Below are 12,922 nucleotides of genomic sequence, written 5' to 3' on the forward strand. Positions count from 1 at the left end.
GTTGCGTACATATACCACCCAGGTTCATTAAGCACAAACTGTTCTAGCATTCAAATGTTTCATTGATATTCTTCGTGTGTAACTATCTGTTTCGAATTCACATCTACTTTAGAACTACACTTGTACAGCTTTTAGTTCATTCCCAACTTGAAAACGAGATAATTCAAATGTGTCCAATCTGTATCAATTGCTTCTATCCACATTCAGCGATCTATAAACCATAATCCCGATATTTACATCGCCCGATGCGAATAAACCAATCGCACCGACCTATACATTGAAAACCCACTTACTCAAGGACAAGTAACCTTGAGAACAATCAAAAGTTTGGAACAATTTACTCCTTCTTAGGAGGCAAGTAACCCTTAGAGTCCAAGTAATCAATAATCTGCTTCACAGCCTCGGGGATAGGCAGATCGACATTCTTAATGTGCACCTCAGGGTTGACAGGAGCCTCATAGGGCGCGGAGATACCAGTGAAATCCTTAATAATACCCTCACGAGCCTTCTTGTACAGTCCCTTAGGATCACGCTGCTCCGCAACCTCAACGGGAACGTCAATGTAAACCTCAACGAAAGGCAATCCAGTCGCCTCACCAGGAGCAACGACCTCGTGCAACTGACGAGCGGTATCACGGTCCTTCCGGTAGGGAGAGATGAAAGAGGTAATAGCGACAGAGGAGGAATCAGCAAAGAGCTTAGCAACCTCGGCGATACGGCGGATGTTCTCGTTACGGTCGGTCTCGCTGAATCCGAGATCCTTGTTCAGGCCGAAGCGGATGTTGTCACCGTCCAGGCGGTAGGCGTGAACGTTGCGGTCGCGCAGAAGCTGGTGCTCAAGCTCAACGGCGATGGTGGACTTGCCAGAGGCGGAGAGTCCGGTCAACCAGATTGTGAGACCCTTTTGGTTGCGGAGGGTGTTGCGCTCATCGCGGGTCAGAGCCGAGGCGTGGAAAGTAATGTTGCTATACTGAATTAGTATTGATTGTGTATATTGAATTGAATTGATAGCAATTGACTTACGTGGCCATTTTTGTGATGTGTATGATTGATGATAGAGAAAAGGAGAAGGGGATGGAGGGGCAATAGACGGTGAAACGGGGCCGCGTAAGAGTTCCTGGAGCGGAAACAAAGTGCTGATCGCGGGGCATTCTCGGTCCCTCTTGGCTTCTATACGAATAGTTTACGAGCATTTTATTATATTATATTATATTATATTGTAGATGTGGAATATCATGAAGTTATTCTATTGAGGTCTTATATCCTCATTATGCTGGTCATAATATATCTATACTATAAACAAAATGTACAATCCTTCACCATCAGTCCCTTCTATACTAGAAAATTCAAGAATGGCGCAATCGACCAACGCCAGGAACCAGGAACCCGTCAAGTTTCGCCACCAAAACCGGCAGAAATTTATTCATTTGCGCCACGGTACATCTTCGAAAGGGCCTGCGAACTAATCAGTAATGCACATAAAATTAAAAGTAGAGTAAAGGGTAGAACTCACCGCTGCCTGCTTAGGCTCAATGAACAATGCCTTAGCCTCAACCAATACCACTGGATCTGAGCCATCAGTAGGAAGAGTCTCAATTCTTCCCTCAACCCAAGCCTTCCGTCCATCAACCTTAACTGTCTCCGCCCGCAAAGCAACATATTGATCCGCCATAGCAGGTGCCCGATAATCAATATTCAAGTTGGCTGTAACTCCAATTTTATTCGGCAATGCAGGGAAACAACATCGCGCCAATCCCTCATCTAGCAAGGTAGCTAACAGACCACCGTGAATGATACCAGGGTGTCCACAGATATCCGAACCAAGGTACATCAGCGAGACGAGGCTCTTACCATCGCGCTCACTGAAAATGTACGGGGGCACAACGATCTTGTTTGGTCCAGCTAGCGTACCGGCTGTGAGACTGCGCGGGCGGAGAGTCGCGGGGATCTTGAGGTGAGGACGCGATTCTTTGAATTCGGGGTTTGCGCGCAGGGCATGCGCTTCGGGGTGGTTCTTCAAGGTGTCCTCGATCTCCTGGGTGAGCTCGTCGGGCGCGACGAAGGCGTCCAGGGTTTGTTCATCGTTGAGAATTGGTTCAGCCATTATTTTTAATGCGGCGCGGGTTGAATAGACAGCTGTGCCGGTTATATAGGCGAAGATGGCGATTGCGAAGAAGCCTGCTGTTCGGCGGAGTCGCGACTTTTTGGGGGCTGAAGAGGGTATTGAGGGGTTGAAGTTTGGGTTTGCAGCTGAGATCAATATGGAGTAATATGTTAGAATAATGATATTTATTTCATTTGCTTATTCTCTTTTTCTTCTTTCTCTCCTCATTAAGAATTTTAGGATTTGCGGAGTTGCGCATACCGGTAGACTCGAAACGGTGATTAGGGGCGGAGAAAGGGGAGAGTAAGCGGCGACTCTGAGGTGTGAAGCGTGAAGAAAAAGAAGTTGAATATAAAGGACGAGATAGTCGGAGCATTTTCCAGACTAGGATTGAATCCACTTGAGTACCAAAAGTTGAAGTTCAAGTTGTTGGGAGGCGAAGATGGTGGATTCTCCTGAAGTTACCTCGGCATCTGTGGGTCTCGGACTCGGAGAGGTAATCTCTCCGTGTGAAGAAGATCTAGATTCCAAGGTTTATAATGAAAATTTATGGGATATTTTTTATGCTATGTGGAGTGAGACCCTGAAGTTTTTTTGCATAATGCGCCACATATGTGTAGAGGAAGTTTGACCTTGGACGTCTCTAGGGCTGGAAGTTTGCATAAGGGGCTCGGACTCGGAGTACTCAGTAGGAACTATCCCTATAGTGTTAAAGTGCTGTTATAGAGTAAATAATGTCATGAGACTTCATTTCTTTGGCAAATATCGGCCTATGTACTATGATATACCGAATACTATACTTGAATATACTAATCCTCCAAAAATCTAGATACCCATTTATTAATGACCAGTACTATACCTGGGGTCCACGAGTGCTGCTAGTGAGTACTACCACATACTATAAATTGGCCACTATGGGTAGGAGAGCACACTAGTACTTATGGCCCGGGGTCAACTGATATTACTTCTAGCCTACCCTATCTTAGTGTTGAACTATTAGTATATACATAATTTCAAGTTGATTAGAATACTTGAGGTGAAAATGTGTCAGATTAATCCCAAATGTGGCGATTATCCACATGCGTAAATGATACTATAGTATGATACATAATATCACTATATCTGCAGAGAAGTGGTCATATGTAGGACTAGTAGATATATAATACTATCCCTGGAAAAGGCTTTCATTCTAGCATGGCAAGAATGTTTGGAAGAAATTCCAGGAATAGTAGTATCTTCAGCCTTGACATGGGCATGTAACATTCGCTTCAAGTTTGATGCTACACCTGGGCATATGAGCATGCGCCTGACTCTCTATAGTCCCAAGACCTACCTCTTCAGTTTACGGCGTTTTCCAAGCAGATCATATTCTCAATCTCCGGCTCCACTCACACCCAATAGCGACCTTACACAGTCCCTAAGCGTCGGTCATAGCGTGCAGAGAGTCCAATCTAAACCTCCAAAACGGATCAGTGCATCCCAAATCCCACCAGTCTGCTTTGGAACCATCCTATCACACACGACAAGAATCTATCTACGGAGTTTTGTTGCAGATAAGAGGTCCTCAATGCAACCCAGCGACGCGGGGTTGATCGACAGGGGCCCGCATGCCGGACAAGCAAGACGCGACGGGTCAAAGGGGGAGAGATCTAAATACCGGATACCCTGCGCTGATCCAGACCCTGGTTCTTTTTCATCCTTTAACATACATTCGCCATGCCGTCATGTGGAGTGCTGCTATCACTCTTTCTAACCAGCAGCTTGAATTTAGTCAGTGCTGCTCTTCCAGCAACACCTGATGATTACGATGTGCTCCAGTATATTGACCCGCTGATCGGCACCGCCAACGGAGGTAAGGGTCCCACTGCAGATTTAGGGCCGAGCCATCTACTGATCGGGTTAAATCTTTCCAGGCAATGTTTTTGCAGGCGCCACTCTGCCCTATGGCATGGCCAAAGCCGTGGCCGATACAAACTCGGAAAGCAACCAGGGTGGTTTCGCCTTTGATAATAGCAATGTGACTGGCTTCTCGAGTATGCATGACTCCGGTACTGGAGGCAGTCCATCTCTTGGAAACTTCCCACTCTTTGCTTATGCGCAGTGTGCGAATGATACCGTGGATGGCTGCGTCTTCCCGAAAAAGGCGCGGGCTACGCCATATGTGAATAGCTCTGTGCAGTCGCACCCGGGATACTTTGCGATTTCGTTGGCCTCGGGACTTGCTGTGGATATGACTGCTGCCCATCATACGACACTCTTTCGCTTTAATTTCACAGATGCTACTAGTCCCTTGGTTCTTTTGGATCTCTCGGACCTGTCTGATTCACGACAAGATAATGCAACTATCTCGGTTGACAACTCAACTGGACGTATGACTGGCAGTGCAAAATTCTTGCCTAGTTTTGGTAGCGGAACATACACGCTTCATTTCTGTGCTGATTTCAAGAGCTCTGGCGAATTACGAGATAGTGGTATTTTTGTGGATGCCCGGGCTAGTTCTGATGTTCATGATTTGAAGATCTCAAGGAGTATCAATGGCTATCCTCTTCCAGTAAGTTCAGTTGACCTTTCCGAAAAGTTCCTGGGCTAACGGTCCTAGGGTGGTGGATTCGTTCGCTTCAATACTCCTTCAGATGGTACGGTTCAGGCTCGTGTTGGAGTGAGCTTTATCAGCCCAGACCAAGCCTGTGTCCATGCCGAGTCGGAGATCAGTGACTTTGATTTTGAAGCTACGAAACAAGCGGCTGTGGATAAATGGACTGAGAAAATGAGTCCAGTTCGTGTTTCAACAAACGGTGTCGACTCATCTGTTCTCACTAATTTCTACAGTGGCATTTACCGTACCATGGTGAATCCCCAAAACTATACTGGCGAGAATCCTCTCTGGACAAGCTCGGAGCCTTACTTTGATTCATTCTATTGGTTTGTGATAATTATTCTGCATTAATGTTCCTGTGCTTACTATGATCAGCCTCTGGGACTCTTTCCGCTCTCAAATTCCATTCCTCACTCTGACCGATCCTAGCGCGGTCGCTGAGATGGTTCGATCGTTGATTGATACACAGCGTAATCTTGGCTGGCTTCCTGACTGCCGCATGTCTTTATGCAAAGGTAGGAGTTGTGTCGTGGTCCAATTTGAGACCCAGTTCTAACTAATTGTTCGCGTTACTCCTATAGGCTATACACAAGGAGGCTCAAACGCTGATAACATCCTTGCGGATGCCTATGTCAAAGGTCTCACTGATGGCATAAACTGGGACTATGGATACGCTGCTGTTCAAAAAGATGCTGAAGAAGAACCTTATGACTGGTCAAATGAAGGCCGTGGAGGACTTCAGAGTTGGAAAGAGCTGAACTATATCCCCGTTGAGGATTTTGACTACCTGGGCTTTGGAACCATGACCCGAAGCATCTCACGCACACTCGAATACTCTTATAACGACTTTGCTATTGCCCAAATGGCCCGTGGAATGAATAAAACAGCCGATGCTGAGAAATATGAGAACAACTCAGGATTTTGGCGAACTTTGTTCAAGAGTGACCAAACTTCCTTCCTCAATAAAACCAATACAGGGTTTGTGGGATTTTTCCAGCCTAAGTATCTCAATGAGACATGGGGATATCAGGATCCTCTCAAGTGCTCGAACATTGATAACAGTGGAAGTATTTGTTCACTCCAGAATACTGGCGCGGAGACCTTTGAGTCGAGTATTTGGGAATATCAATTGTAAGGACCTTTCACATTCATATCGTTGACTTGACTAATTTACTCCAGCTTCGTACCTCACGATATGGCCGCGCTCATTTCTCTTCTCGGGGGCCCTGATAGCTTTGTCAAGCGTCTGGACTACCTACATGATCAGAATATCACCTATATTGGCAACGAGCCTGCGTTCCTAACAGTCTTTCAATACCACTACGCCGGTCGCCCAGCTAAATCCACTGCACGAGTCCGTACATACATCCCAGAATACTTTTCTCCAACTCCTTCCGGTCTACCCGGCAACGATGATTCGGGTGCAATGGGTTCTTTTGTCGCTATGTCCATGATGGGTCTCTTCCCGAACCCAGGACAGAGCGTCTATTTGATTACCGTTCCTTTCTTTGAATCTGTCAGCATCGCTTCGCCGCTCACTGGCAAGACGGCGACTGTCAAGGTGATTAACTGGACCAACTTCAACTCACTGAATAACACTGGTGGTAATGGTTTTATTCAGTCGGCTACTCTGAATGGACAACCATACACTCGTAATTGGGTGGATCATGACTTCTTCACTGAAGGACAGGACTTGGTTCTTGTCTTGGGCCGTAATGAGACTACGTGGGGTACGGGCGCTGATGACCTGCCACCTTCTTTATCGACCTCTTCTGGGGTTCAAGCACGGGGACTTGGTGGATATGATAACCTGGAGAAACGAGAGCCCTTCATTGCTGGAGGACAGATCACTAAACAGTTCAATCGCTATACTCACGGGCCAAGAGATGGACACTGAGAAGTAGCTTGATAGAGTTACTACGGACTTTAGTCCTTGCATGTGTGGAGATGCTAGTATTGTACAGTGCATTGTTGCCTTGATTCAGCTACATGAGTCGCTTTTCAAATCTCCATCTAATTAAATTCCCGAGAATCCCTTCGCTGCGTTTGAGATCATGAATAGAATAGATGTACATGAGTCGTATAATCCTTATTCGTTACGTGGATACCGCTTGAGAGGCTCTTACCCTCCGGCGGTGGATCTCCTTCTTCTCCAGGTACACGTCTTTCCAATCCTGGCTATGAGGGATCATGTGCCAGGCTACCATGCGTTCGTCTTCCTCTGGTGTCAAATCCAGCCAAGCGAATAGATCTTGTCGTCTCTCTTGGATTACTCGTGGCTTTCTTTTCGGCGCTGAGCTCTCCAAGTCGGTCGCTGTTCTGTCTTGACTCCATGGCCATGAGGTCACCTTCTGCCTTGGCTCGACTTCTTTTGGGCTCAAATTAACCTGCTCTGGCTTGGCAGGCTCCCATTCAGAATACTCCTCTGGGTATGAGGAGATCGTGGCTTTCAATCGTGACGTGACCCAGCAACTCCACTCCTTATCTTCCTCTTCTGTGTGATGCAGCTTGCTTTGAATCGAAGTCGCGAGCTGCGAATCCTCACAGCCAACTTTGTAGGCTGTCAGGACGGTCGCAGAAATAATCAATACCACAGTACAGATCTGTGTATACAGCGCTGCCATACCAATACTGATAACATGGACCGCAAAGGCAATCCAACCAAGTATCCGACAAGCCAGATAAAAGCTTGGGTTTGATATGCGAGGATTCGCGGTGAAAGCAGGTTTCACCAGAAACGAAGGAGCATGAATCGTCAGGACTTTAGACTCATCCGTCACCACGACTACCTTGACAGGATCAAGATCCTTTGGGCGATTCGGCATTTTAACATCCCCACCATTCGGATTATTTTGACGCATCTCCGTGGTTTTCTTCGCCTGCTCATATTTCGCTAGTTTCTCATTCGCTTCGTCTTCAGCAAGGCGAATGTTCTCATCAATCCCAGCTTGATTCTCTGCGACTTGCACACATCTCACAAATACCGAGATAATCATAGCGATAACATTTGCAAATCCCCACCAATCAGCCGCCAAAATTGAAAGCACGAGAATTATCCCATAAAGCGGAACACTGATGAGAAACAAGCGGACGGAAAATGCCTTTCTCCTGGGAGGTCGATCCACAAGTTCCCATGTCACTTTACTGCGGATCTTGTGAAATTCTTGTGCTCGAAGCCATCGCGAGAACCAGCCAGATAGTTCTGTTGTGACGATACCGGCGGAGATATTGTATAGCGCATAACCGAGTTTCCTTTCTGTGAATCGGTCTCCCGAGACAATGAATGCGCCTAGTAGTGGGAGATAGTCAAAATACACACTTGGCATCAGTCTTCCGATGCTGCGATCCATTTCTTCGGCACCTAGGAGGGTGACAAGACCTAATGCATCGATTCGGAGGCCTGTTCCATTGGCCCAGGCCTTGAGGGTTTGATGCCAGGGATACATAGTGTGTTTTTCGAACTCGAGACTCCAAGAGGGGGTTGAATTAGGCTATTTTAATTTGCCTTTGGTCATAAGCCTCACTCTGACTTAGGTTCCACTGTGCATCTCGCAGGTTTTTACAGTGATGATGTGGTGAATGGATAAATCCAAATAAACACACATATACAAGGCCACATTAAATAACTAGGTAATCAAGTGGGCTCTTTGCATGTGGGGGCGGAAACACTTAGTACGAGGTCAAAACCTATATACATATAGGCTATAGCAGGGGAAAAAGAAAATCATACAACGTATATATTACTACCTAGTTATCTCTCACTTCAGCTATCTCTCACTTTAGGCTCAGATATCTCTTACTTTGGTTATCTCTTACTTTAACTTCGTCTTACTTTAGCCTTACATATTATTAAAGCTCCTATATAATAATAATAAAGCAACTGGCGGTGAGCTAGGTGGTCAAAATTGATTATAGGAAAAAGGTATTCTGGCCGCGTGGCTGTGTTATGGGACTCCATAGACTTGGCGAGAATAAGCTCCTCAACTTTGAACTTGAAAATGCGGCCCGAACTGCATCTCTCCTGCGCGTACGTAACTACTCATTTTGATTATTGATCATTGCTCATGCATCCCAAGAAAGTATTATTGTCTACATGATGACGGACTTTTATCAAGTCTACTACATGTACAATCTCTTCTTAACCCCAAAGTTCACACCTTGCCCAACCAGACATAGCGCCTTTGTGGCTGCTTACTAGCCAAGAGCAAAAAAAAAAGAGAAGAAAAGTGCGGCTGAGACATCCAGTCCATTCTTATGGGTACGGACTGATAAATTATAACAAACATTTGAACTTGAAGCACTAAATCCCTGATGGTCAGAAGATCCGTGCCATCAAGTGGAGATGTGGAAATTGCCGTGCCGTACCATGGAACTCCTGGTTCGTCCGCTGTCAGCCCTTGACCCTAATTCAGGGTCTGCACCGCTTTAGACCCCACTGAGTCACACTCAGATGGGTGTGAGCACTGTTGATCTCGAGTCTGGCCTCGTATTGAGCCAGTACATGAGAACTTTGCCTCGTATTTTGACAGAGTACCTGACATGATATCAGAACCATCCTGTTGCAGAGATGAAACTGGTAGGACTCAGGTAACTGACTGATTACATACGATGGAGTGTCTAAGCAACTTGAAAATATTAGAAATCTAGCCCAGGAGGAGCCCAATGCAGATCATGATATGACCCCTTGAGGCCCTTGAGGGTTGTCAGCCTTGCGCTTCAACCTCTAGGCTGTTAAACTCGAGCGGAACAGAACCAAGTTGAAAATTATATCCTTCATAGCGATGCCCAACGTTCGTTCCCATGCCCAAGTCTCTAGATGAAGTGACTGTTCTCATGATAATCTAGCAAACACCAATAACTTGGATTATTCTTCAAAAATAGGGTTTTCCAAAGCCGAAAGGATCATGCCGTAACCCTTGGCCCCACGCCGCAAATATGAACTAACTGTACAGACCAAAGCGGAAAATGGTTAGCATGCAGGATTTCCACGAGAAAAGGGGTCTGAGCAATCAACTTTGGGGTCAAAGCAATGCTATTCTTGGACTGTCAGGTTGATTTGTGTGTTGATCTCACTGCATTTTGCATTAGTCTTGTTGGCTCTTGCATGTATCCCCTGAGCCTCCACATAGAGATGGGGGCCACTGATCGCAATATCCACCAATATCCACCCCATACGGGGTGCTTTGAAAGCAATAAAGACGGCGATGACCCCACCATCTCTTCAGCTTTAACGCCGGTGTCCATACTGGACCGAGTTTATCACCATGGGTGCTGCTCAGTCCTCCAGCAACAAGGAGAAGCTGGGACATGATGAATGGAAAAAGAACCTGGAAAAGCAGTATAACGGTCACTGGCGCTGGGCTCCTGGCATCAAGTTCCGCCGTCCAGCGAAACTTACCCCCGACCAGCTCAATGATCGCATTATAGAGCTCGAACACGAACAACCCATCAACTCAAAACAATCATACCTCAATCCCAACGGAGACGACGAGCATCAGAAGTTTCCAGATCTCGATACATACTATAGTTCAACAAAAGAAATCCCGCGTCGATTAGTTGTACAGGCGACTAAGGAGGCACGACATGATTCTCGACCTCGACACTGGGGTCATGCCCGCATCGATGGCAGAACTCCGTTCATCATTCGACTTTCTGAACTCTGTTTGAACCCCTTCAATCTGGAAAGATACGATATTGGTTATGATGATTTGGAAGAAGAGGAACATTTGAAATCGAAACAACACGAAAAAAGTGTCCCGCGACGAGTGTGGTGGGTTTTCGTCAAGATCATGCACCATATCGTGTCAATATTCCTCACATTGACACTTGCCTGGATTATACAAGGGCTGCTTTCAGTCCAAGTCATCACAGAGCCATGGAGCTCCGACGGTGGTGACGATTATGAATATTACGAAAATGTAAACTGGGCTTGGCCTAAGCATGCAATCAATATCTTGGATCAGTCGCCCGAGAACCCACGACCACAGTCGAACATAACGAGACTCACCATCCCTCGTCGCTTAGTGGTATGGGATAAGGATGTGGGTCAATGGGTAGCCAAGGACACTTCCAAGCTTCGAGATCCGAAAACCGGCATGCTCCAGCCATACGTCTTTCTCAGTTTCTCGCGTGGAAACTTCGCCGCAGATGATGATACACTGAGACCATTCTTCCATACTGTGGCTGAGAGTATCTTGGAGCACGAAAATTCCACTCGGGGTCCGAAAGAAGAGCCTACCGAGGCCTTTTGGCTGGACACCGACTGTGTTTCACATAACACTAAGGCCGAAGAGGCTAGAGACATCAACACCATTTGCGATGCGGTGCGTTGCGCGAAGCGAGTTTATATTCTTCTACCAACAGAAAGTGAGGAGGAGAAGAGGATTTGGGGAAACCGTATTTGGACATTGCCTGAGGTCCTATTGGCCGCTGAGAAAGTTCGATATTGCATCACGCCTTCATGGTCGCAGCCTTTGTCGGCTAGTAATGATGCTCTTAAGAACACCTTCCACGACGTTGAATTGACGGATATGTACCAAAGCTTCTGGCCTTTGCTTCCCCCAGTCTCTGAGACAGAGACAAAGGATAACAACACAGAACGTCACGAAGATGCTATTTGTCATCTCATTGACCACTATACAAACCGAACCAAGCTCAGTGAATTGCAGCTATTCACCTTCGCTGTCCAGGCCATGGCACAGCTAAGTACTGGAAAAGATGTTGAAGGATACACCACAACAAGTATGGCGTATGCTGCAATGGGACTCTTATCTTATCGCATCACACCGGATGACGATGATGATACTTTCCAGGCTATTGCTCGGCTGTCTCTTGTAAATGATAGCAACCGACTGCTTGAACGTCTGCTCTGCCTGTGGCCAAGCTACACGCAAACTATCCAGGGCCCAATCAAGTCACACGATGAAGAGAAATGCGCAGTTGCTGGTAGCGAGGCTCTTCTACGGAATATTGCAGACCGGGATCAGTACTCCGTTCACCTTTGGGATGTTCAACCTTCATGCGATGTGGTCGGTATTGGCAACGACAAGTTCGCACCAACCGTCATCGTGGATCGCTGTCGAGGAATTCCCATTCGTTGGAAGAGCTTCCCACAAGTGCGATACGTCCAGAACTTTCGAGGATTCCGAGCGAACATCTCTCAAACTGTCGTCTGGATTGGTGCGTGGTTCCTTCTAGCTGGATTCAATCTCTTCGCAACGGTCATCTCTCTCGCGTTTGCATCTGTGGACACTAGTACGGAGACCATTAACATTCGCCAATATATGTATGGTATTGCGCTGTATGTCGGTATCTCCTGGATTATTTCCTGGTTCAGCCCCAGTGCGGTACGACAGCTCTGCAGTGGTGGATCATCTGGTCTATCGAACCACCTGGTCGGATTTGAGGGTACGATGACGCTTCGAGAGATCGAGAAGGCTATATACGGTAACTGGAATGGTCGTCTCTCATATGCCCCATCCTGCACCATCTTTTCTCGAAGTCTGCGTCACGAGACAATTCGCATGGGTGTCGAACCCCGTGATAAATATGGAGATCCCCTGGGCCCGGAACACTGGAAGAAACAGAAAGAGCTTCTTGGAATCCCAGACACACACCGCTTGTTCACAATCGTCGATACTGGAGATATGAGCGTCTCGGTAATTGCCGCTGAGAGACCGCCAGTTGTAGCATTGGTCTGTGGTCGCGAAGGAGGCATGCTCCGAGCACTGCTGTGCAGCTGGCGTTTTGAAACAAACTGCCTGTATCGGGAGTGTGTGGTTCGTATGCGGAGCTCGATAGAAGAACGTGCTACACCTAATGACTGGTTGAAGATTAGTTTGGCTAGTCAAGGTGATGTGGGCCGTACTCGGAAGAGATACTTGCAAAGGACCAGAAACCATGAGATGGAGAGTGTGCAGTCTTCTGCATCCCTTCCGCCCCCTACACCTCCGCCGAAAGAACCTGTCGTGAAGCAAGTGGCAAAATAATGAGCATTTGTATCATGGCATCTGGAATATTTCTTTGTCAAATGTTGTAAAGTTCAAGTTTGTATTATTTTTCTGATTCACTTCAACTTATTATGGATATACCCCTTTCAGATCAATCTCAGTAGTTACATCATCTTTTCAAATTTTCTCCAGGGCTGTTAACACACTCGGCTGGACTGTTACCTACCTATGTTAGATGGATCGGTAGGTGAATGGTTACCTGTTCCCTCTATA

At 46.7% G+C, this 12,922-nt stretch overlaps 5 protein-coding genes across 5 annotated transcripts; 2 read left to right on the top strand and 3 right to left on the bottom strand.

Moving 5' to 3' along the window:
• Positions 1-337: 337 nt before the first annotated feature.
• Positions 338-1,031, bottom strand: N7483_011134 (adenylyl-sulfate kinase; the record flags this gene model as incomplete). The annotated part of the gene is made up of 2 exons (XM_057094561.1): positions 338-965; positions 1,024-1,031. The coding sequence occupies 2 exons, from the start codon at positions 1,029-1,031 to the stop codon at positions 338-340; spliced, it is 636 nt and encodes a 211-aa protein (XP_056940532.1).
• Positions 1,032-1,419: 388 nt separating this feature from the next.
• Positions 1,420-2,104, bottom strand: N7483_011135 (PaaI family thioesterase; the record flags this gene model as incomplete). Its single annotated transcript, XM_057094562.1, has 2 exons — positions 1,420-1,455; positions 1,514-2,104. The coding sequence occupies 2 exons, from the start codon at positions 2,102-2,104 to the stop codon at positions 1,420-1,422; spliced, it is 627 nt and encodes a 208-aa protein (XP_056940533.1).
• Positions 2,105-3,820: 1,716 nt separating this feature from the next.
• Positions 3,821-6,597, top strand: N7483_011136 (glycoside hydrolase family 92 protein; the record flags this gene model as incomplete). Its single annotated transcript, XM_057094563.1, has 6 exons — positions 3,821-3,956; positions 4,018-4,655; positions 4,704-5,026; positions 5,076-5,215; positions 5,282-5,831; positions 5,880-6,597. The coding sequence occupies 6 exons, from the start codon at positions 3,821-3,823 to the stop codon at positions 6,595-6,597; spliced, it is 2,505 nt and encodes an 834-aa protein (XP_056940534.1).
• Positions 6,598-6,796: 199 nt separating this feature from the next.
• On the bottom strand, positions 6,797-8,146 carry N7483_011137 (uncharacterized protein; the record flags this gene model as incomplete). The annotated part of the gene is made up of 1 exon (XM_057094564.1): positions 6,797-8,146. The coding sequence occupies one exon, from the start codon at positions 8,144-8,146 to the stop codon at positions 6,797-6,799; it is 1,350 nt and encodes a 449-aa protein (XP_056940535.1).
• Positions 8,147-9,964: 1,818 nt separating this feature from the next.
• N7483_011138 (uncharacterized protein) lies at positions 9,965-12,688 on the top strand (the record flags this gene model as incomplete). The annotated part of the gene is made up of 1 exon (XM_057094565.1): positions 9,965-12,688. One exon carries the CDS (start codon positions 9,965-9,967, stop codon positions 12,686-12,688), a length of 2,724 nt encoding a protein of 907 aa, XP_056940536.1.
• Between the last annotated feature and the right edge of the window lie 234 nt (positions 12,689-12,922).

This window comes from Penicillium malachiteum, assembly GCF_028827825.1.
Source record: "Penicillium malachiteum strain IBT 17515 chromosome Unknown utg000005l:1.0-9002435.0:326005.0-9005861.0, whole genome shotgun sequence".
NCBI lineage: Eukaryota > Fungi > Ascomycota > Eurotiomycetes > Eurotiales > Aspergillaceae > Penicillium > Penicillium malachiteum.